Source organism: Moschus berezovskii, chromosome 10 (genome assembly GCF_049115385.1).
Source record: "Moschus berezovskii isolate FMDL1 chromosome 10, NW_MosBer_1.0, whole genome shotgun sequence".
In the NCBI taxonomy this organism is placed as follows: Eukaryota; Metazoa; Chordata; class Mammalia; order Artiodactyla; family Moschidae; genus Moschus; species Moschus berezovskii.
The window spans coordinates 70,256,823-70,278,464 of NC_142469.1; the positions used below are offsets into that span (position 1 = coordinate 70,256,823).

The 21,642-nt window shown below is 42.4% G+C and overlaps 1 protein-coding gene, 1 long non-coding RNA gene and 2 other non-coding genes across 4 annotated transcripts in view; 3 read left to right on the forward strand and 1 right to left on the reverse strand.

Moving 5' to 3' along the window:
* The window catches only part of LOC129560798 (WD repeat-containing protein 43-like), a 153,885-nt gene extending 149,765 nt beyond the window's left edge, over nucleotides 1-4,120 (reverse strand). The window contains exon 1 of the mRNA XM_088840479.1: nucleotides 3,809-4,120. Coding sequence (XP_088696605.1) covers nucleotides 3,809-4,120 — 312 coding nt within the window. The remainder of the gene's footprint in view (nucleotides 1-3,808) is intronic.
* A 10,617-nt stretch (nucleotides 4,121-14,737) lies between these two features.
* LOC129561185 (uncharacterized) lies at nucleotides 14,738-16,534 on the forward strand. The gene is made up of 6 exons (XR_016038435.1): nucleotides 14,738-14,777; nucleotides 15,297-15,367; nucleotides 15,464-15,542; nucleotides 15,624-15,685; nucleotides 15,950-16,018; nucleotides 16,230-16,534. It is a non-coding gene; the product is annotated as an uncharacterized LOC129561185 (long non-coding RNA).
* Nucleotides 15,775-15,844, forward strand: LOC129561343 (small nucleolar RNA SNORD50). The gene has a single exon (XR_008686968.1). It is a non-coding gene; the product is annotated as a small nucleolar RNA SNORD50 (small nucleolar RNA).
* On the forward strand, nucleotides 16,071-16,140 carry LOC129561342 (small nucleolar RNA SNORD50). The gene has a single exon (XR_008686967.1). It is a non-coding gene; the product is annotated as a small nucleolar RNA SNORD50 (small nucleolar RNA).
* Nucleotides 16,535-21,642: the final 5,108 nt, after the last annotated feature.

The following is a 21,642-nucleotide window of genomic DNA, read 5'->3' on the forward strand; positions in this document are numbered from 1 at the left end:
AATAAATGAATAAATAAGTCTCTTTCTTTTTAATGTATTCAAAAAAGCAGTTTCCAGTCAACCTATAGAATCACGGAAATAAGAATTAATTCTGTTTTAAGGCCCTAAGTCTGGGTGGTATTATACAGCAACAGATAACTGAACACAACCTGACTTCTCCTTAAGGAATGACTAAAACTCCAGTGCTATAGGAATCAATTTGTTCAAACAATATTCTTACAACCCAATTCTCTCCGCCTCTCAACTCAGCTCTACTTTCTTGCTTTCTGTGTGTTGACTTAATTCTCAGATAGGTTCTCCTCTTTTGGTCCAAAGGTTTTTGCAGCAGTCCCAGGTTTCACATCCTCTACGCTCAATCTGCAAAAGAAAAGAGAAAGCTTTTTCCCAACAGCTGAACAAAGAGTCAAGTCTCACTCTCATCGGTTCCAACTGGGTCATTTCCACCTGCAGACCAGTCACGACAGCTAGTGGTAGGACTTGTTGGGTGGTAAAGCCAATCAGGCCATCCTCTAGAGCTGAGAGTACTAATTGCATCCAAATAACATGAGTAAATGATGGACAGATCCACAAAAAGAACGAGAACATGGAAGAAGGGGGATCATTCTGGATGCTAGGCGGCCTAAAGCTGAAAATTTTCCATTAGAAATCTTAAACACATATCTCCATTCTTCACCTTTCTCCCAAATTCTAGGCTTGACTATTCAACTGCATACTTGGAATCTTCTATTGGATGTCTGCAGACATCTTAAACTTTGTCCCAAAGTGAACCACCTGTGGAACTCAGACTTGGAGGTGGAGGGGCATTCCCTTTGCTCTCAATTGTAGCTCCCAAATCCTATCCCCTCTTTCCTCCTTCAAAAGCCCTGTAATCTTTGAAGCAGGACAACATATTTTAACACTAGCTCTTTCTCCTTGTTACTGTCATCTTTCAAACTCTGGGTCACACCTCGCTCATTCACTAATGACTCTAGCACGTTTCATAGTCTGTAGTCCCACCAGTTCTCTATCAACTATAGCGTCAACATCCACAGTGACGACCCACGAGCCACCTTAGACTCTCAGTTCCCCAACCTCCTTCCCTACAGTGATCACTTCATCCACCATCAACCGCCCACTCCCACAGTAACACTGTTGACTCTGCCTTTACCAACAATTGCAACATTCCCAAAATCTCAAATTCCAGAGCCCTATTTTCTAACCGCCCCCTCACCAATTCCCCATCTCATCTTTTCTAGGCTTCCCACTGCAGCTCTTCTTTCACTTTAAAGAAACCTCCAGTCCATGGACACCATCACTTTCTCACTATAGATGATCCCTTCACCCAGTTTATAGTTCCTTATTCATTGCTCAAATCATTTCTTTACAAACATCCTTAACTCTCTCAGTCAATCCTTTCTTTTATTATCTTGCCCAGCAAAGCTTTAAACCTAATTAATCCCAGTTAATCCCACCTACTCCATGCCTGCATCCAAGTGCCTGAATATCTCTAGAAATAGAAGGGTTACAGCTTTACTCACTACAAATGTACAGCCATAAATTTCACGAGCACTCCACACTGCCAATCAATCCTATTTCACTTCCCTGATCTGTTTGCTTTTCTACTCTGCATACTGACAATTTTGCCTACCTTTTTTCTTTAAACCTCTTATACTTCCCAATTTTCCATTCTCAGTTGATGACCTTGCTCATAGTTATTTGAGAAAATACAAAAAAAGAGAGAGAGAGAGTCAGGATCTCCATTATTTATATACATGCTGCTGCTAAGTCACTTCAGTCGTGTCCGACTCTGTGTGACCCCATAGACGGCAGCCCACCAGGCTCCCCCATCCCTGGGACTCTCCAGGCAAGAACACTGGAGTGGGTTGCCATTTCCTTCTCCAATGTGTGAAAGTGAAGTCACTCAGTCATGTCTGACTCGTAGCGACCCCATGGACTGCAGCCTACCAGGCTCCTCCATCCATGGGATTTTCTAGGCAAGAGTACTGGAGTGGCTTGCCATTGCCTTCTCCAATTTATATATATACTTCCTGCTATTGAGCAAGTGACATCTGTTGCTCACCCCAGGAATAGCCATCTCAAGATGTCAGCCTACATGGTTTGCAGGTGTTGAGGTCACCAAAAAGGAGACAATTCACACAGGCACTGGATGGAACAACATTTTACTCTCAGAGAGAATAGACAGAGCAAGATCAGCTTCAATAATGAGTGTTGGTCCCCCATGGCCAGCACATCTTACCCCATAGCCAAAGATGGTCTACACACACACCTGTGCTGCAGGTAAAGGAGCTCCTTCTCTCCCCGACAGGTTCAGATACAGCAGTTTGGTTGGCCAGGTGCCATATTATGCACACATATTGTTGTTGCTGTTTAGTCTTTCAGTCAAGTCCAGCTCTTTGTGACCCCATGGAGTGTAGCCTCCCACGCTCCTCTGTCCATGGAATTCTTCCACGCAAGAATACTGGAATGGGTTGCCATGTCCTTCTCCAGGGGATCTTCCTGACCTAGGGATCAAACCTATGTTTCTGGCTTTGGCAGGGAGACTCTTTACCACTGAGCCACCAGGGAAGCCCTGCACACACTTTAGGCAAAGAATTACATATCAAACCCAGAATAGGAAAAGATATTCCGAGACAAGACCACATTCCCAATAACATGCAGCCATACAAAGATCAACAGGCTATGCATGACTGTCTTTCCCAATAGTCCAACCCAACCCTTGCTTGGCCACTAAAATAGCAGATAAAACACTTCAAATATGGTAGGACCACCATCTGCCAAATTTGGAGATGGAACTAGGTCCACTGGGGGCCCTGAACAATTCACATGGATGCTAAGGCTCCAAATGGAGCTGCTGAGACTCCCTGTCATTTTGGGACAGCAATTCATCCAGGTCAAAAGGAGAACCAGACCCAGGAGGCTGATCAGGCCTCCCTCAAGGATAGTCCCTAATCAGGGATAACAAGTGCCTGGAATAAACTAACTCAAGAATTTTTTGTAAAAGAGTCTGGGGTGGCCTATAGGTGTACAGCTAATAACCATCCTGCCTAAGCATGGATCCTCTCTAGCTCAATTTTTCCTTCCTTTAATTATTGATATATACACAACAAGAAGTATTGGCAATAAACACAAATGCCACACTGTTCCACCAGCAGGTAACCGAGGCTATTCGGTTGTCCACTACCACCACCAGCTTAGCTAGTGAGTTCAGTGAGTCCTATTTGTTTTGGATTGCTTGGAGAGTGTCTGAGTCATTTTATACCAGCTAATCCAACACAAAGGGAACATGGGATTTGAGCTTAACTTCTAATTTAGAGGGACTTCTGCCCGTCCAATAACATTAGTAGAAGTCTTCTGTAGGGATCTCATCAATCTTTGCATTGTCTATCCAGTTTTAAAAATATTTTATTTATTTGGCTGCATCAGTCTTTGTGGTGTCACGTGGGCTCTTCGCTGCCCCGTGCAGGCTTCTCTAGTTGTGGCATGGGGGCTTAGTTTCTCCACGTCTTGTGGGCTCATAGGTCCCCAACCAAGGATTGAACCCATGTTCCTTGGATTGGAAGATAGATTCTTAACCACCAGGCCACCAGGGAAGTCCCTGTCTATCCAGTGTTAACTACCAAAGCCATATTGCTCTGTGGGTTGACCCTGTTCTCTCCTGTATTACTCGCTTGTTGGTCTCGAGTTCCCTTTTGGACCCTGGGCTTGGCTTCCCATTGTTGGTTTCTCTGTTCAGCCCAAGTTGATGGAAACCACTGAAACCATTCTTTTGTTTTTATCTCAAACAGGACATTCAGTGGAACTTTTCTACGTCTGGCCCATAGTTCCTTTTAGAGGACAACAGTAAGGATAATACAGTCTTCTCCTGGAGAGGCCCTTGTCGTATGAAGGCCTCCACTGCATTGTCCGACATTCCCAGGGTCAGGGCTCTATAGTCAGTATCTATGGCTTTTACCTGAAATGAAGTTATGGTTTTATGAATGTTTTTCCAGGACCTCCTAGTTTTAGGGATGTTGCCACTGTTGGGAACACCATGCTCATACTCTTTGCAATCCAGATCTAGAGCCACATTGGGGAGTTTCCAGGAGGCATAGGGGTCAGGATTCTGAGCTTTCATTGCCATGGCCCAGGTTCAATCTCTGGTCAGGAAACTGAGATCCCACAAGTTGTGTGGCATAGCCAAAAAAAGAAGGAGTTACATTGTCTTACCTCTGTCTCTGCCCTATTAGTTGCCATGTTCCAAAAACACAAGAGGTCAGTAGTTAGTTTTCCTGGACTGCAGCACTCAGTCTGAGATATGTAGGGTTGCAAGGCCTCCTTATCAAATAGGTGCCCTGCCTAAGTCACATGAGCCTCCCCTGGCCTCTTCCCTTATCTGTTTTTCAGTTTTCATATTTCATTCTCAGAGAAGGACCTCATTTCATGAGTTACATTTTTCAGCAACACCATGAGTGGCTTTGTGTTGAGTGAAAACTAGCTTTACTTGGGGCTTTTAAGAGATTTTAAAAAAAGAGAGACGTAGATCAAGCAGAGCTTCCTTATCAGGGGTCTTTGACTCCCCTTGGGTGTCATCTACAACCCCTTCCGTGTGGAAGTTAGAGGCTGGTGTGGGAGTATGAAGGTGACTAGAAGCTAGGTTAGTTTTCCAAAAAAATTTTAGGGCCCACCTCTCGCATTCTGCCCTCATCCATCACCCAGTTTATCCTTGTTGACCAGGAGACTGTCAACATCTTATTTATCCCCACTCAACTAGAGGGAGTCCATCTCCTGCAGGGAGATGGCACCAGCCTGAATGGCTGCACCAATGAAACTTGTGCCATGTTGTACTTTGTGGGTGACTTTGCTCAGTGCACCAGATTGTCAAGCAAGTATTGTTACCTGTTGCCTACCACCAGAAGAAGTAATAGCAAGATGTCAACTTATTGCAGAGTCTGCAGGCATCAGAGCTGCCAAGAAAGACACAACTCACGGGCACTAGATGAAACATGTCACTCAAACAGAGGACAGAGCAAGGTCAGCCTCAGTAGTGAGTGTGGCTCTCCCACAGCCAGCGCCTCTTGCCCCTTAGCGAACAGAGGGAAGATGGGCTACATGCACCCCTCCTGTGGTGGTGAAGGACCCCCTTCTCTCCCCATGAGGAACAGATATTGCAGTGGGGTTGCCTGGGAATCACACAATGCACATGCTTAAAGCAGAATGAAGAAAGTACAAATCATAGCCAGCACAGGCTGTGAGGACTTCCTATTTCCATGTAAGAAAACATTCCAAGCCCAAGGCGTGCTCTTTTGCAGTTATGCAAGTTTCCATAGGCTACCTGTGACTGTTTTTTCCAATATCTACCTTAACTCTGTTCTAACATTCAAAGGTTACAAAGACCTCTGTTTGTACTCTGGAAAAGGTCTCATCTTCTCAAAGATTTTGCTCCTGTAACTTTTGCCTCATTTTCCAGCATCATAATCCTCCACCCTCTACTAAATCAATCCCATGAACATACAAAGATGCTCAACCATCTCCAATTTAAGAAGCAGTTTCCCCATTTAATTTTCAAATACATGGAGTTTTTAAAAGTATCTTTGATATTAATTTCTCATTTAAATATTTTTTTTCTCTGAAATCACTCTCTGTGTTTTTTTAGTCCTCTAACTTTATTGAGGCTTTCATTGGCTAAGTCAAAGATCTCTCATGGTAAACGTCACATTGCACATGAAAATATTTGGGTTGTTTTCATGTATCTTTTGATACTGATATCTAACAAAATTCCACAGTGATAAGAGAACAGACTCTGTATGATTTCAACACCTTTCAGTTCAGTTCAGTTCAGTCACTCAGTCGTATCTGACTCTTTGCGACCCCATGAATCACAGCATGCCAGGCCTCCCTGTCCATCACCAACTCCTGGAGTTCACTCAAACTCATGTCCATCGAGTTGGTGATGCCATCCAGTCATCTCATTCTCCGTCGTCCCCTTATCCTCCCGCCCCCAATCCCTCCCAGCATCAGAGTCTTTTCCAGTGAGTCAGCTCGTCGCATGAGGTGGCCAAAGTATTGGAGCTTCAGCCCCAGCATCAGTCCTTCCAATGAACACCCAGGATTGATCTCCTTTAGAATGGACAGGTAGGATCTCCTTGCAATCCAAGGGATTCTCAAGAGTATTCTCCAGCACCACAGTTCAAAAGCATCAATTCTTCGGCGATCAGCTTTCTTCACAGTCCAACTCTCACATCCATACATGACCACGGGAAAAACCATAGCCTTGACTGGACGGACCTTTGTTGGCAAAGTAATGTCTCTGCTTTTCAATATGCTGTTTAGGTTGGTCATAGACTATGACATTTTTGCACTTTTTTTTATGTTCCTGGATATGTTCCAGTGTCTCTTGGTTTATAGTCTATGGGAACTTGAATAGAATTTGTATTCTACTGTAAAGTGAAAATTGTATAAATCTGAATTATGTTGAATTGGTTCATGATGCTTTTCAGGTCTACTATATCCTTCTACTTTTCTGTATCCTCACTCTATTAATTTTTGAGAGTTTGATATTGAAACTGCAACTAAAAATCTTATTATCTACTTAAAAATAATTGTAATATATAATGGAACTATATGTAACTTTGTTCTGTATTTTCTAAGTCTCCTGTAAATGTGTTATCAAACTTTCATAATTTACAAAAGAAAGAGAAAATAAAAAGCATCCCCTCAACCTTACAATTCTCTCTCTCTGGGTACAGAGGTGCTTTCTCACCTCACTTACTCCTCAATCATTTTCAACTGTGCTTCCGTAACTGCTATTCCTCTTGAAACTATTTACTGGTGATCCTCACACTTCCAAACACAAGGGTCATTTTTGTTATCCTACTTGACCTTTCAGAAGCATTCATGCTAACTGGCCTATCTCTCCCTGAATCTCTTCACTTTCTTTCTGAGATCACTCTCTCCAGCTTTCCCCACAAGGCGTTTCCTTTTCCAGCACTTCCATGTCTGCTGGAACTCTCAAGTGTGCCAAGACTCTGTCTTGGGCTTTCTCTTTGTTTATACTCTTTCCCTGATGATTTCACTGTTGTTTTTTAAATACCTTATTCAAGCCAATGACACTCAAGCCCTAACCTCTCCTGTGGATTCCTAGCTGAGGTATCAAACTGCCTTATTGATTTTTTCACATATATCTAATTCCGCCCGCCCCCACAATTTAGCTCTTTAGCTTTACTATTTCATGTACTTAACACTCTACTATTTCATGAAGTATTCACAAGATTTTCTTCAATTTACAGTGGTCTGTCCTACAATTAAACCTAGAGTTTACTAGTTCAGTTTTAGACACTGGGAAAAAGAATATTATACTAAGAGATAGATTCTTTAATTCTCATATTTTAAAAATTTTTATTGAGGTACAATTGACAAACAACATTATATTAATTGCAGCTGTACAACGTAAAAATTCTGTATTTGTATGTACTGCAAACTGATCACCACAATGAGTCTAGTTGACATCTGTCACCATACAGTTACAGAATTATTTTTATAATAAGAACTTTTACTACCTACTCTTTTAGCAACTTTCAAATATGCAATACAACATTATTAACTATAGTCACTATACTGTATGTGACATCCCCATTACTTATTTATAACTGGAAATTTGTGTCTTTTGAGCTCCTCCAGCCTTTTCACCCACCCTCTATCCCCCACCTCTGGCAACCACTGATCTGTTCTCTGTCTTATTGAGTTTTTTTCTTTTTCTTTTTTTTAGATTCCACATATAAGTAAAATCATACAGTATTGGTCATTGGTCTTACAGTATGGCCCTTCAAGGTCCATTTAGGTTGTCACAAATTGTTAACATTTCATTCTTTTTGTGGATGAATAATATTCCATTGTGTACATATACTACATTTTCTTTAACCAATCATCCATTGAATTGCTTCCAGATTTTGGCTGCTGTAGGTAATGCTGTTCTGAACATTGAGGTGCATGTAACTTTTCAAATCAGTGCTTTTGTTTTCTTCAGGTAAATATCCAGAAGTGGAATTATTGAATTATATGGCAGTTCTATTTTGGATTTTTTGAGGAACCTCCATACTGTTTTCCATAGTGGCTGTACTAACTTACCTTTCACCAACGGTGCACAAAGATTCCTTTTTCTCCACGTCATCACTAGCATTTTGTACCTCTTGTCTTTTTGAGAACAACCATTCTAACAGATGTGAGGTGATTTCTCACTGTGGTTTTGATTTACATTTCCCTGATGATTAAGTAAAGTCTTTAAGTCGTGTCTGACTCTTTGTGACCCCATGGACTATACAGTCCATGGAATTCTCTAGGCCAGAGTACTGGAGTGGGTAGCCATTCCTTTCTCTAGGGGATCTTCCCAATGAGGAATCGAACCCAGTCAGGTCACCCACATTGCGGGTGGATATTTTTTAGTGATGTTGAATAACTTTTCATGTACAGGTTACCAATCTGTAGATCTTCAGAAAAATCTATTAGATCCTCTATCCATTTTTAAATTGGATTGTTAGGGGTTTTTGCTATTGAGTTGCATGAGTTCTTCATATTTTTTGGACATTATCCCTTATCAGATAGTTCTTGTTTCTGAAAGCTGACAAGAACAAGTTAATTATGTTTATACTATTTAACATAGCCAGGTGGCGCTAGTGGTAAAGAACCCACCTGCTGATGCAGGGGAGGTAAGAGATGTGTGTTGATCCCTGGGTTGGGAAATCACCTGGAGGAGGGCGTGGCAATCCACTTTAATATCTTTGCCTGGACAATCCCATGGACAGAGGAGCCTAGCATACTACAGTCCATGGGGTCACAAAGAGTCAGACACGACTGAAGCAACCTAGCACACACACAAGCACTTAACATAGCATACATATATTTCCCATGACTTAACCAAAAACTGTAAAAGTGAACTTTTTCTCATACATTCATGATCTAACCAGATCTTTATGTGTATTGACTATGTGTTCAAATGTTATCTATGTGTTCAAATGATGTCTGCACACACTGCAGTGCTGATTTTAGGCCCCTTTTTTCCTCCCTACACACATTTGTGCATGACTTCACTCATCATCCACTGTTAGTTTGCCAAATGGCCTTCTCTAGCCCTGAGTTTTCTCCTGGGCTTCAGTTCTACATTTCTGATGGTCCACTGGACAAATGTAACCAAGTGTTCCCTCTAAAATCTAACACAACCCAAACTAAATCTTCTTTATTCCTGCTCCCAAATCAGTAGTATCTGACTTGCCTCTTTCTGTCATTCAAGCTGCCATTCTCTTGGCTACCTAGGTTGCACTCCACCTCCTCTCCTTCCCCACAGATCACCACATCCTATCATTTCCTCCTTCAACACTACCATATCATGTTCCAGGGACAGGATTATTTGCCTGGAGTCAGAAAGACCTGGGAATTAGTTAACTGAGATTTCTGTACCTCCTTTTCCTCATCTTTAAAGTATAAACCAGGACTGTCTTGAAGTGTACATGATCCAATGCATACAAGCACCTAATGGCACTTAAGTTCTCACTTTATGATGTTTTCTTCCCTGCCTTCCATTCCTATGGTCAATATTACAGTGGTGTCCTTCACAATATCTCAGCTAAATGAGCACACTAAATTTTTAAATTCTGTTTTTTTTAATTTTTCCCTCCCTCCAGACACTTCATAAAACTCTATTAGGTTCATACTATAATCTTACTCAAAAGTTTTAATGAATGTCTGATTTTTAAAGCAGACATGTCTACACTACTATATAAAAACAGATAACTAATAAGGACCTATCATATAGCGCAGGGAACTCTTCTCAATACTCTGTAATTATATGGCAAAAGAATCTAAAAAAGAGTGGAATATGTATACATATAACTGATTCACTTTGCTGTACAGCAGAAACTAACACAACATTGTAAATAACCATACTCCAATAAAATTAAAAAATAAAAAGGCAGAGGTGTCTAAAATTGGGTGGTTACTTCTTACTAAACTCTTTAGGGAAGAGCAAGGACTTCTGTGTATTCATATTAACTTTCCCTGAAGCACAATGCATGTACCAGGGGTCAGTGGACATTTCCTCCAAAAAACAATTAAAATGATGATCTTAGAAAGTTTGCTACAGAATATGAGAAGCTATTTTCAGTATGCTAAATTCTTCTACCTGGGGCTCAGTGGTCAAGAATCTGCCAGCAATGCAGGAGACCTGGGTTCAATCCCTGGGTTGGGAAGATCCCCTGGAGGAGGGCATGGAAACTCACTCCAATATTCTTGCCTGGAGAATCCCCATGGACACAGGAGCCTGGTGGGCTACAGTCTATGGAGTAACAGTCAGACACAACTTAATGACTAACACTTTCACTTTGAATTTTTAAAGGACACATCTAATTTCATTTCTGACTTTATATGGTCTTTCTTAACTCATTTCAAATATCTGGTAGAATTTTGCTTGTCAGCTTTAGGTGTAGGAGCAAAAATTGATGGCTTCACCAGTCAGTATATTTTTCTGGTCCTTGAACAGACAGAAGTCTTGAATGACTTATGCACTGGCTTCATGGCCATCACCCGTATTCACTGGAGGGCAGTGTTGTCGATAATCAAGCTCTAAATTCATTCTATTTTGCATTGCATTTGTTAGTTATTCATTTATGAGTCAAAAGGAATATGGAAGTTATTTTTCTAAGCCTGGAATATATGGCAGGTGTGCAGTACTGCACTTAACGCCAATACAGTGATGCTCAAATTTATATATGTATATGAATCAACCTAGACCTCGGCTGTCCAGTACAACAGCCACTAGCCATGTGGCAATTAAGCACTTGAAATGTGGGCAGTCAGAGATGTGCTGTGTGTGCAAAACATACAATGGATTTCAAGAACTGAGTACATAACTTATGTTGATCATTTGTTGAAATGAAAATGTTTTGGTTTATTGGGTTAAATAAACTGTATTGGAATTCATCTGATTCTATCTGCTATTTTTTATAAGTAGCTACTAGCAAATTTGGAAAACTCAGCGGTGGCCACAGGACTGGAAAAGGTTAGTCTTCACTTCAATCCCAATGAAAGGTAATGCCAAAGAATGCTCAAACTACCACACAATTGCACTCATCTCACACTCTAGTAAAGTAATGCTCAAAATTCTCCAAGCCAGGCTTCAGCAATATGTGAACCGTGAACTTCCAGATGTTCAGGATGGATTTAGAAAAGGAGGAAACAGAGATCAAATTGCCAACATCCGCTGGATCATGGAGAAAGCAAGAGAGTTCCAGAAAAACATCTATTTCTGCCTTATTCACTATGCCAAAGCCTTTGACTGTGTGGATCACAATAAACTGTGGAACATTCTGAAAGAGATGGAAATACCAGACCACCTGACCTGCCTCTTGAGAAACCTGTATGCAGGTCAGGAAGCAAAAGTTAGAACCGGACATGGAACAACAGACTGTTCCCAATAGGAAAAGGAGTACGTCAAGGCTGTATATTGTCACCCTGCTTATTTACCTTATATGCAGAGTACATCATGAGGAACACTGGGCTGGAAGAAGCACAAGCTGGCATCAAGATTGCCGGGAGAAATATCAATAACCTCAGATATGCAGATGACACCACCTTTATGGCAGAAAGTGAAGAGGAACTCAAAAGCCTCTTGATGAAAGTGAAAGAGGAGAGTGAAAAGGTTGGCTTGAAGCTCAACATTCAGAAAACGAAGATCATGGCATCTGGTCCCATCACTTTATGGGAAATAGATGGGGAAACAGTGGAAACAGTGTCAGACTTTATATTTTTTGGGCTCCAAAATCACTGCGGATGCTGATTGCAGCCATGAAATTAAAAGACGCTTATTCCTTGGAAGGAAAGTTATGACCAACCTAGACAGCATATTAAAAAGCAGAGACATTACTTTGCCAACCAAGGTTTGTCTAGTCAAGGCTATGGTTTTTCCCGTGGTCATGTATGGATGTGAGAGTTGGACTGTGAAGAAAGCTGATCGCCGAAGAATCGATGCTTTTAAACTGTGGTGTTGGAGAAGACTCTTGAGAGTCCCTTGGACTGCAAGGAGATCCAACCAGTCCATTCTAAAGGAGATCAGTACTTCATCAGGAGATGAAGCTGAAACTCCAATACTTTGGCCAACTGATGCAAAGAGTTGACACTTGAAAAGACCCTGATGTGGGAAAGATTGAAGGCAAGAGGAGAACAGGACGACAGAGGGTGAGATGGTTGGATGGCATCACCAAGTCAATGAACATGAGTTTGGGTAAACTCTGGAAGTTGGTGATGGACAGGGAGACCTGACGTGCTGCGGTCCATGGGGTCGCAAAGAGTCAGACACAACTGAGCAACTGAACTGAACTGAGTGAGAATTTGGTGTATGGGAGCTCAACCCAGCAGTCTGTGACATGGGTGGAAGGTGGGAGGCAGGTACAAGAGAGAAGAGATATATGGATACCTACCTACTGCTGATTCATGTTCAGGTACGGCAGAAAGCAAGACAATATTGGAAGCAATTATCGTTCAATTAAAAATAAATAAAATAAATTAATTTAAAAATAAAATCACAATACACCATTTTACTGGAGAAGGAAATGGCAATCCACTCCAGTTTTCTTGCTTGGAGAACCCCATGGACAGAGGAGCCTGGTGAGCTACAGTCCATGGGGTTGCAAAACGTCAGACACGACTGAGTAACAAATACACACACAATACTGGACTGGAAGTAGGGTGGGGACAATTAAGTTATACATATCACAAATTTAAGGGCACATAACGTTTGACTCACTTCTAGAAATGGATCCCACAAGTCTCACAAGTTCATTAGGATACATCTATAATTCTCTTTGGTAGTATTTGAAATAGTGAAAAGCTATGAAGTTATGAAATTATGACACATCCAACTGAACACTCTGCAGGCTATAAGCAAGGTCATCTATATGTACTGACATGGAAAGAGGTCTATGATATTTATGACAGGCAAAGCAAGTTGCAAAAAAGGACAGATCCTATTTGTATGTGAAAAAATGTGTACATATATTTATATATGCTTAGAAATTTTCAAAAACCATTAATATTAATTACTGTAATAGCAAAGATTCCCAGTGATATGAAAAGGAACTTTTACTTTGCTCTTTATATCCTTTTGCACTGGTTTAGCTTTTAAACATGAGCAATATGGAAAATCTACATTGCACGTTACAAAAAACGCTATTTTCAAATCTACACAATGCCCAACCATATAAACACTTCATCGCTTCGGTTCCTGTGACAGAAATTTGCTTTTCACTGTTGGCTTTTACTCTGGAGTCTTTAAATTTTTTTCACTTTAAATTTCTAAAAAGCCACCGCACATATTCGTTCATTGATTCAATCAGTTGTTGCTGACTACATACTTTATGCCAGGCACTATGGTAAGGCAGAAAAATAAAGAGCGGGGCACCAGGGAAGGACTATAAGCAAATCCACATGTACATAATAATTAATAGTGAGTGCTGCGAAGACCCGAATTTTCAGATGCTGAAATGTCCAAATGTCATGTACTCCCACGTTGCAGAGTGTGCTCAGTCGCCTCTGGCTCTTTGGGACCCCACGGACTTAAGCCAGTCAGGCTCCTCTGTCCATGGCAAGAATACTGGAGTGAGTAGCCATTTCCTCCTCCAGGAAATCTTCCTCATCTAGCCATAGAACCTCCTGCTCCTCCGTTTCCAGCATGGGCAGGCGAATTCTTTACCACTGAGCCATCTGGGAAGCCCCATATTTACCCTTATATACGTGCGTGTGTGCTAAGTGGTTTCAGTCTTCACCCGTGCATATATAAATGCTACTGAATTAAAGTGTCGTTTGGATAGATTATCCTGGAAAATTTCCCAAATTAATCTTTCTCCTGCATTCATTATAATGAATTTAGTGCAAATTATTTTTTAATAGCAAAGGTTTTTTTCTTTCTTTCTTTTATGGTTGTGTCAATTTAGGAAAATTACTTAGCTACTGCAGGTCTTAGTTTTCTCCTCTGCCAAGTGGAGGATGTACTTCTCGGGTCTGCTGTCTCGGGGAGAATTTTCTGCGCTGATCAGTGTTCACAGCAGCGCCCGGCACCCAGCAGCGTGAGGGTGGGGAGTGTCCGGTAAAGCGCAGCTGGGCACGGGCGGCGCAGCGGGCCGGCTCTCCGGAGAGGCGCGGCGTTCTCACTGTGGACAAGGTGAGAATCGCGGCCCTTTCAAAGCCTTTTCATCCAAGCATTTCTGCTCGGCGATTTCTCTTTCAGGGCGCGCAGCGGCTTCAGGGCGTCAACTCCCCCAGGATCAGCCAACCATCCAGCTCGACTTCTTGAGCGGATCACAGGCTAAGGCCGCCCTGCGCTACTAAACTCAGGTCCACAGCCGCCCCCCAGCCGCTCTACGCGTCCGGAGCTGACTCGGCTCTGGGTAGGCAGTAGCCTCGCCTCTACAGGCGCTGTTCGTTTAAATTCTGGCGCCACTCCCGCGCCACGTAGAGCCAGTCTCGGAAGCGACGGACAGCGGCGCGACAGCGGGCGTATGCCCGGAGCCGGACGTGCGCGCCGCGGAGGGGCGGTGCGCGCACCACGCCGCGGAACGAGCCCCCAAAAGAGAAGAGCCGCCTGGCGCGCTCTCGCTCCTCCCCGGAACCGGCCACGCCCCCGTGCTCTGCAGGGTCCAATAGAGGCGAGAGGGAGGGGCGGCCTCCGACTGGCTTGGGAGAGACTATATAAGGAACTGCAGGGGGCGGGGCTCGGTCTTTTACGTCGGAACTTGGGAGTGGGTCGCAGCTACTAGGTAAGTCTGCGTAGCTGGCGGTCGTGTGCGCGAACTTGGGGCTCAGCTTGGGTTGGGGCATGCGATACTGTAAAAAGACTTCAGAAATTGAGGGTTAGAGTGCGGCGTTGAGTATTTACACGTGGAAAACGCGCCGCCGGACCGCCACGTGTCCCCGGTCGCGGTAGCGACCGACTTCGAGCTTAGGCGTGCGTAGGCTGCTGCTGGTGGTCATGGCGCTGCGCACGGCCGGGTTGCTAAACCGGCTGGATAATCCTGAACGGTGCACGGGAAACAACCACATTCCTGGGATTTGGGGCGGGAATTAGGCTTAACGTTTACTTCCAGGCCTTAGATACGTCGTCATATCAACAGTTAATTTCAAAATCGGCAGCTCCTGGCTGCGTGAAACTGAGTTGTATTGTGCCCAGGTGGCGCTGTGTGCAAATCGAATTGTTGGAGGGGAAGATTTTAGTGCTGAAAACCTTGAACTATGACCTTCTATGGCAATACTTAATTTTTTAATATGTTCTTCCGCAGGTTAATATATTGATTCTCCGTCAGGAACGATGGATTTCGGTGTAGCGGAACTGTTACATGGAGATGCTAAGGTAAGTGTTGAGAGCTTAGTTTTAAGCTGACGGAATAAACCTGTTGATTTACAGGAAAGATGATGCATCATTTGAAATTGTATTCTTTTTTTTTAGATACAAAGGTACATTGCAAAACATGCTGGACAATATTGGCTGGAAAATGACTTGGTTAAAACCTGATGGTCTTTACCAGGTATGTGTTTGACTAGTACTTCGAATCTCTATATACTTAGATTAAATGAGAAAAATATATACATTTTTTTTTTTTTAACAGCATTCTGCAGGTTGATGAATACTAATGAAGCTGTGGGTGTCACTGAGGAGCTTCATTTTAAAGTAAGTTACCCTGAGTTACATCTGCTGCAGTAATTTCTGTCTGGTTTGTGGTGAATGTCCGTGTGGTGTAGCTTAATGGATTTTGGTCTGATCAATGATGAAACCTATCCCGAAGCTGATTGCCTGAAGAAAAGCATGTACGGATTCGGCTTCTGAGACAAGACTAATGTGCAGATATGAGAAGTTTTATAACAGATTTCTGTTAGGTTGTGCCTCATAGAGGAAAAACTTAATTCACAGTAATGGGGTTTTCTGTGCCAACAGTGAGGGGTTGCTGTCTGCCTGTTGAAAGAAGTCGGTGTGCTGTGACATTTTGAAGGTGGAAACTTTTCTGTGAGTAGAGATGTTTTGCTTAAAAATCAGTAAACATTGTGTCCTTGGTCTTAACCTATGATGATCCTATCCCGAACCTGAATTTCTGTTGAAAAAACTTATACGGATCTGGCTTCTGAGGTGGACCATTATGAGGACAACAGCATTTTTGAAAATCAGTAACTTTTTTAATGTTGATAGTTTTGTAAACCTCAAATGTTTCCTTTCCTAGGGCTGGTGCTGCAAGATTAACTTGTCTGTCTGATGAGAATCTGGTGATTGGGAAAACCTCCATTTTATGGATGTGGGAAGAAAGTTCAAGATGGATTATATTTTTACATTGGTTTGTAAATAGATTCTGAACCAGCATCGAGTCTAGATAATTCATCCATAACAATCAAGGCATTTCTGTTTGACCATGACACTGCTGTAGAATCATAACCTGTTAATCAGTGTATTACTTTCTACCTATGAAACTATTTTGAATGAAAATTCTTTTCTAGTTATCCAGTCTTGTAATTAAAATAATTTTGAATAGCCTTTGGTTCCCTGTCTGTCTGAATTGAATTTAAAACTGTGTGATTGTAATTACACCAAGTTAAAGTGTATACTCTTCAGTGGAATATTTAGTCAGGTTTCTAGGGAGAGATGATTTGGTTTGGCAAGAATAAGTAATGTGGAAAATGGTAGTTATAATCAGTGTGTTAAGTATTCCTGAATTAATGGGGTGAGATTTAACTGTGAGAGAATGGGACCTGTTAACAGTGAGGGAAGGTCACTGATAAAATCTGGGTTAAAACTGGTCAAGCATTGTTTGGAATGGGTTAGTGTAAACAATAGCATCTAATCTAAACCAAGGTGGTTGGCCCTGCTGCTGAGTCACTTCAGTCGCGTCCGACTCTGCGACCCCATGGACAGCAGCCCACCGGGCTCTTCTGTCCACGGGATTCTCTAGGCAAGAATACTGGAGTGTGTTGCCATTTCCTTCTCCGGATGGGCCCTAACCCTAATCATTTTCCTTAAATAGATGCATGAATAACCTGTTCCCGTATTGAAATGTTAAAGTCAGTGCCAATATTATCATCTGAATGAACTCTTGAAGTGTTAGCTTGTGTTAGCTTGCCTGCTGAAGTGAAGAGATGATTTGGGGCCCGTGTACCTCAGATTCATGAGACTGAGCCTGTAGTTGAGTGCCCAGACATGTTTCTTCTGGTAGCAAACTATCTCCATGTATAGCTTTGTTGGTGCATTTATTATGTCCATTTGGAAATGAGACTTTAGCACTGCAATCAGCCCCCAATCTCCCTTACTCTGCTTTATTTGGAACTTAAGTTTGGTTTATAGAGTCTGAGCACTGGCATCCCTGTACCTTAAGGATCTAGACACCTGGCACTTGGTTGTCAATAAATGTTACATGCTTAACAATGAATGCTTAATGACCCATTGAAGGGGACTTTCCTGACTGTCCAGTGGTTAAGACTGCTTCCAGTGTAGGGGCTGCTGGTGGGGTTGGTGAACCCACATGCAGAGTGGCACAGCCAAAAACCTAAAAGATTAAGGGAGAACTGTCCTTGTCAAAATTGGCTAACATGACATCAAACAAGGCAAACTTAAAAATAAGACTTCGTTTTAGACCACTTAAGGTTTCCCTTATAGCTCAGTTGCAATACAGGAGGCCCTTTCCCTCCCAGTCCACTTTAAGATTCAAATGATGTACACATTTTTCATTGCACTGGTTGGATCCCACTACAATTTGAGAGTTTGATCCAAATAGAAATAAGTCCATTTGAGACTATAAATATTCAATAAAAATGGATCCAAAACGTACAGTTCTGGAAGTTGGGAAAGCTCATTGTACCAACTCAATGGACATGACTTTGAGCAAGCTCAGGAAAATGAGGCCTAGCATACTGCAGTTCATGGACTTACAAAGACTCAGACAATGCATAGCAACAAAACATAACAGGAACCTTAAGCTCTGTGAGAGACTAGCCAGTAAGAATTTGCTCAGCTTTACACCATGCTTCCAGATCATCTTAAAATACACTAGGTTTCAATTATACTATTTGGTGTTTTCTAGTAAAGTGAAGGTTGCTCAGTTTTGTACAACTCTGCACCCCTTGGACTGTATCAGTTCAGTCGCTCAATCGTGTCGAACTCTGCAACCCGATGAATTGCAGCACGACAGGCCTCCCTGTCCATCACCAACTCCTGGAGTTCACTCAAACTTGTCCTTCGAGTCGGTGATGCCATCTAGCCATCTCATCCTCTGTCGTCCCCTTCTGCCCCCACTCCTTCCCAGCATCAGGGTCATTTCCTGTGAGTCAACTATTTGCCTGAGGTGGCCAAAGTGTTGGAGTTTCACCTTTAGCGTCAGTCCTTCCAATGAACACCCAGGACTGATCTCCTTTAGGATGGACTTGGATCTCCTTGCAGTCCAAGAGTCTTCTCCAACACCACAGTTCAAAAGCATCAGTTCTTCAGTGCTCCGCTTTCTTCACAGTCCAACTCACATCCATACATAACCACTGGAAAAACCATAGCCTTGACTAGATGGACCTTTGTTGGCAAAGTAATATCTCTGCTTTTTGTATGCTATCTAGGTTGGTCATAACTTTCCAAGGAGTAAGCATCTTTTAATTTCATGGCTGCAATCAGCATCCGCAGTGATTTTGGAGCCCCCAAAAATAAAGTCTGACACTGTTTCCACTGTTTCCCCATCTATTTCCCATGAAGTGATGGGACCAGATGCCATGATCTTAGTTTTCTGAATGTTGAGCTTCAAGCCAACCTTTTCACTCTCCTCTTTCACTTTCATCAAGAGGCTTTTGAGTTCCTCTTCACTTTCTGCCATAAGGGTGGTGTCATCTGCGTATCTGAGGTTATTGATATTTCTCCCGGCAATCTTGATGCCAGCTTGTGCTTCCTCCAGCCCAGCGTTTCTCATGATGTGCTTTGCATATAAGTTAAATAAGCAGGGTGACTATATACAGCCTTGACGTACTCCTTTTCCTATTTGGAACCAGTCTGTTCCATGTCCAGTTCTAACTGTTGCTTCCTGACCTGCATACAGGTTTCTCAAGAGGCAGGTCAGGTGGTCAGGTATTCCCATGTCTTTCAGAATTTTCCACAGTTTATTGTGATCCACACAGTCAAAGGCTTTGGCATAGTCAATGAAGCAGAAATAGATGTTTTTCTGGAACTCTTGGTTTTTTGATGATCCAGCAGATGTTGGCATTTTGATCTCTGGTTCCTCTGCCTTTTCTAAAACCAGCTTGAACATCTGGAAGTTCACGGTTAACATATTGCTGAAGCCTGGCTTGGAGAATTTTGAGCATTACTTTACTAGCGTGTGAGATGAGTGCAATTGTGTGGTAGTTTGAGCATTCTTTGGCATTCGCTTTCTTTGGGATTGGAATGAAGATTGACCTTTTCCAGTCCTGTGGCCACTGCTGAGTTTTCCAAATTTGCTGGCATATTGCGTGCAGCACTTTCACAGCATCATCTTTCAGGATTTGAAATAACTGGAATTCCATCACCTCCACTAGCTTTGTTTGTAGTGATGCTTTCTAAGGCCCGCTTGACTTCATATTCCAGGATGTCTGGCTCTAGGTGAGTGATGACACCATCGTGATTATCTGGGTTGTGAAGCTCTTTTTTGTACAGTTCTCCTGTATATTCTTGCCACCTCTTCTTAATAACTTCTGCTTCTGTTAGGTCCATACCATTTCTGTCCTTTATCGAGCCCATCTTTGTATGAAATGTTCCCTTGGTATCTCTATTTCTTTTGAAGAGATCTCTAGTCTCTCCCATTCTGTTGTTTTCCTCTGTTTCTTTGCATTGATCACTGAGGAAGGCTTTCTTATCTCTCCTTGCTATTCTTTGGAACTCTGCATTCAGATGCTTGTATCTTTCCTTTTCACTTCTTTTCACAACTATTTGTAAGGCCTCCTCAGACAGCCATTTTGCTTTTTTGCATTTCGTTTCCATGGGGATGGTCTTGATCCCTGTCTCTTGTACAATGTAACAAACTTCCGTCCATAGTTCATCAGGCACTCTATCAGATCTAGTCCCTTAAATCTATTTCTCACTTCCACTGTATAATCATAAGGCATTTGATTTAGATCATACCTGAATGGTTTAGTGGTTTTCCCTACTTTCTTCAACGTAAAAAGTCTGAATTTGGCAATAAGGAGTTCATGATCTGAGCCACAGTCAGTTCCTGGTCTTGTTTTTGCTGACTGTACAGAGCTTCTCCATCTTTGGCTGCAAAGAATATAATCAGTCTCATTTTGGTGTTGACCATCTGGTGATGTCCATGTGTAGAGTCTTCTCTTGTGTTGTTGGAAGAGGGTGTTTGCTATGACCAGTGCATTCTCTTGGCAAAACTCTATTAGCCTTTGCCCTTCTTCATTCTGTGCTCCAAGGCCAAATTTGCCTGTTACTCCAGGTGTTTCTTGACTTCCTACTTTTGCATTCCAGTCCCCTATAATGAAAAGGACATCTTTTTTGGGTGTTAGATCTGTAAGGTCTTGTAGATCTTCATAGAACTGTTCAACTTCAGCTTTTTCAGCGTTACTCGTTGGGGCATAGGCTTGGATTACCGTGATATTGAATGGCTTGCCTTGGAAACGGACAGAGATCATTCTGTCATTTTGGAAATTGCATCCAAGTACTGGATTTCAGACTCTCTTGTTGACCATGATGGCTACTCCATTTCTTCTAAGGAATTCCTGCCCACAGTAGTAGATATAATGGTCATCTAAGTTAAATTCATCCATTCCAGTCCATTTTAGTTCACTGATTCCTAGAATGTCTACGTTCACTCTTGTCATCTCCTGTTTGACCACTTCCAGTTTGCCTTGATTCATTTTCCTGACATTCCAGGTTCCTAGTCCATGGTATTCTCCAGGTCAGAATACATTCCCTTCTCCAGGGGATCTTCCCAACCCAGGGATTTTACTCATGTCTTCCACATTGCAAGCAGATTCTTTAACTGAAGTGAGCCACCAGGGAAGCCCAAACTAGTTATATTGCCAGAAATCCAATATCCATTGCACTTGGCTTCCTTATCAAGTGTCCTCTGAACTGCTTATACAGTTCTTAATCCTTTCTGTTTGCCCAGCCTCAGAACTTTTGGCTGTTTTTAAACCAGTTTCCCCATTAAATTTAAGCTTTTAAATGCCAACCTATGTACAGATAACCAGGCTTCTCTGGTGGCTCAGAGGGTAAAGCGTCTGCCTGCAATGCGAGAGACCTGGGTTCAGTCCCTGGTTGGGAAGATCTCCTGGAGAAGGAAATGGCAGCCCACTCCAGTATTGCCTGGAGAACCCCACAGAGGAGCCTGGTAGGCTACAGTCCATGGGGTCGCAAAGAGTCACAACTGAGTGGCTCCACTTTCCTTTTTCCTTTCCTATGTACAGATAAGTCAAAATTCAAGCATGCTACAGTTTTTGTGGATCATCTTGAGGTGGAGGAAGGGTACCCTTCCAATATGAAAACCAAACTTGGTCTCATTCTCACAAATCCTGGCCTCATCCTCTGACCACTAGTCAATCTGAGGTCCTGACACGCTGTGCAGCTGACTTATAACGGGATATAGATTAAATCTCACAGAATCCCACACTGAATCCAGTATAATATAT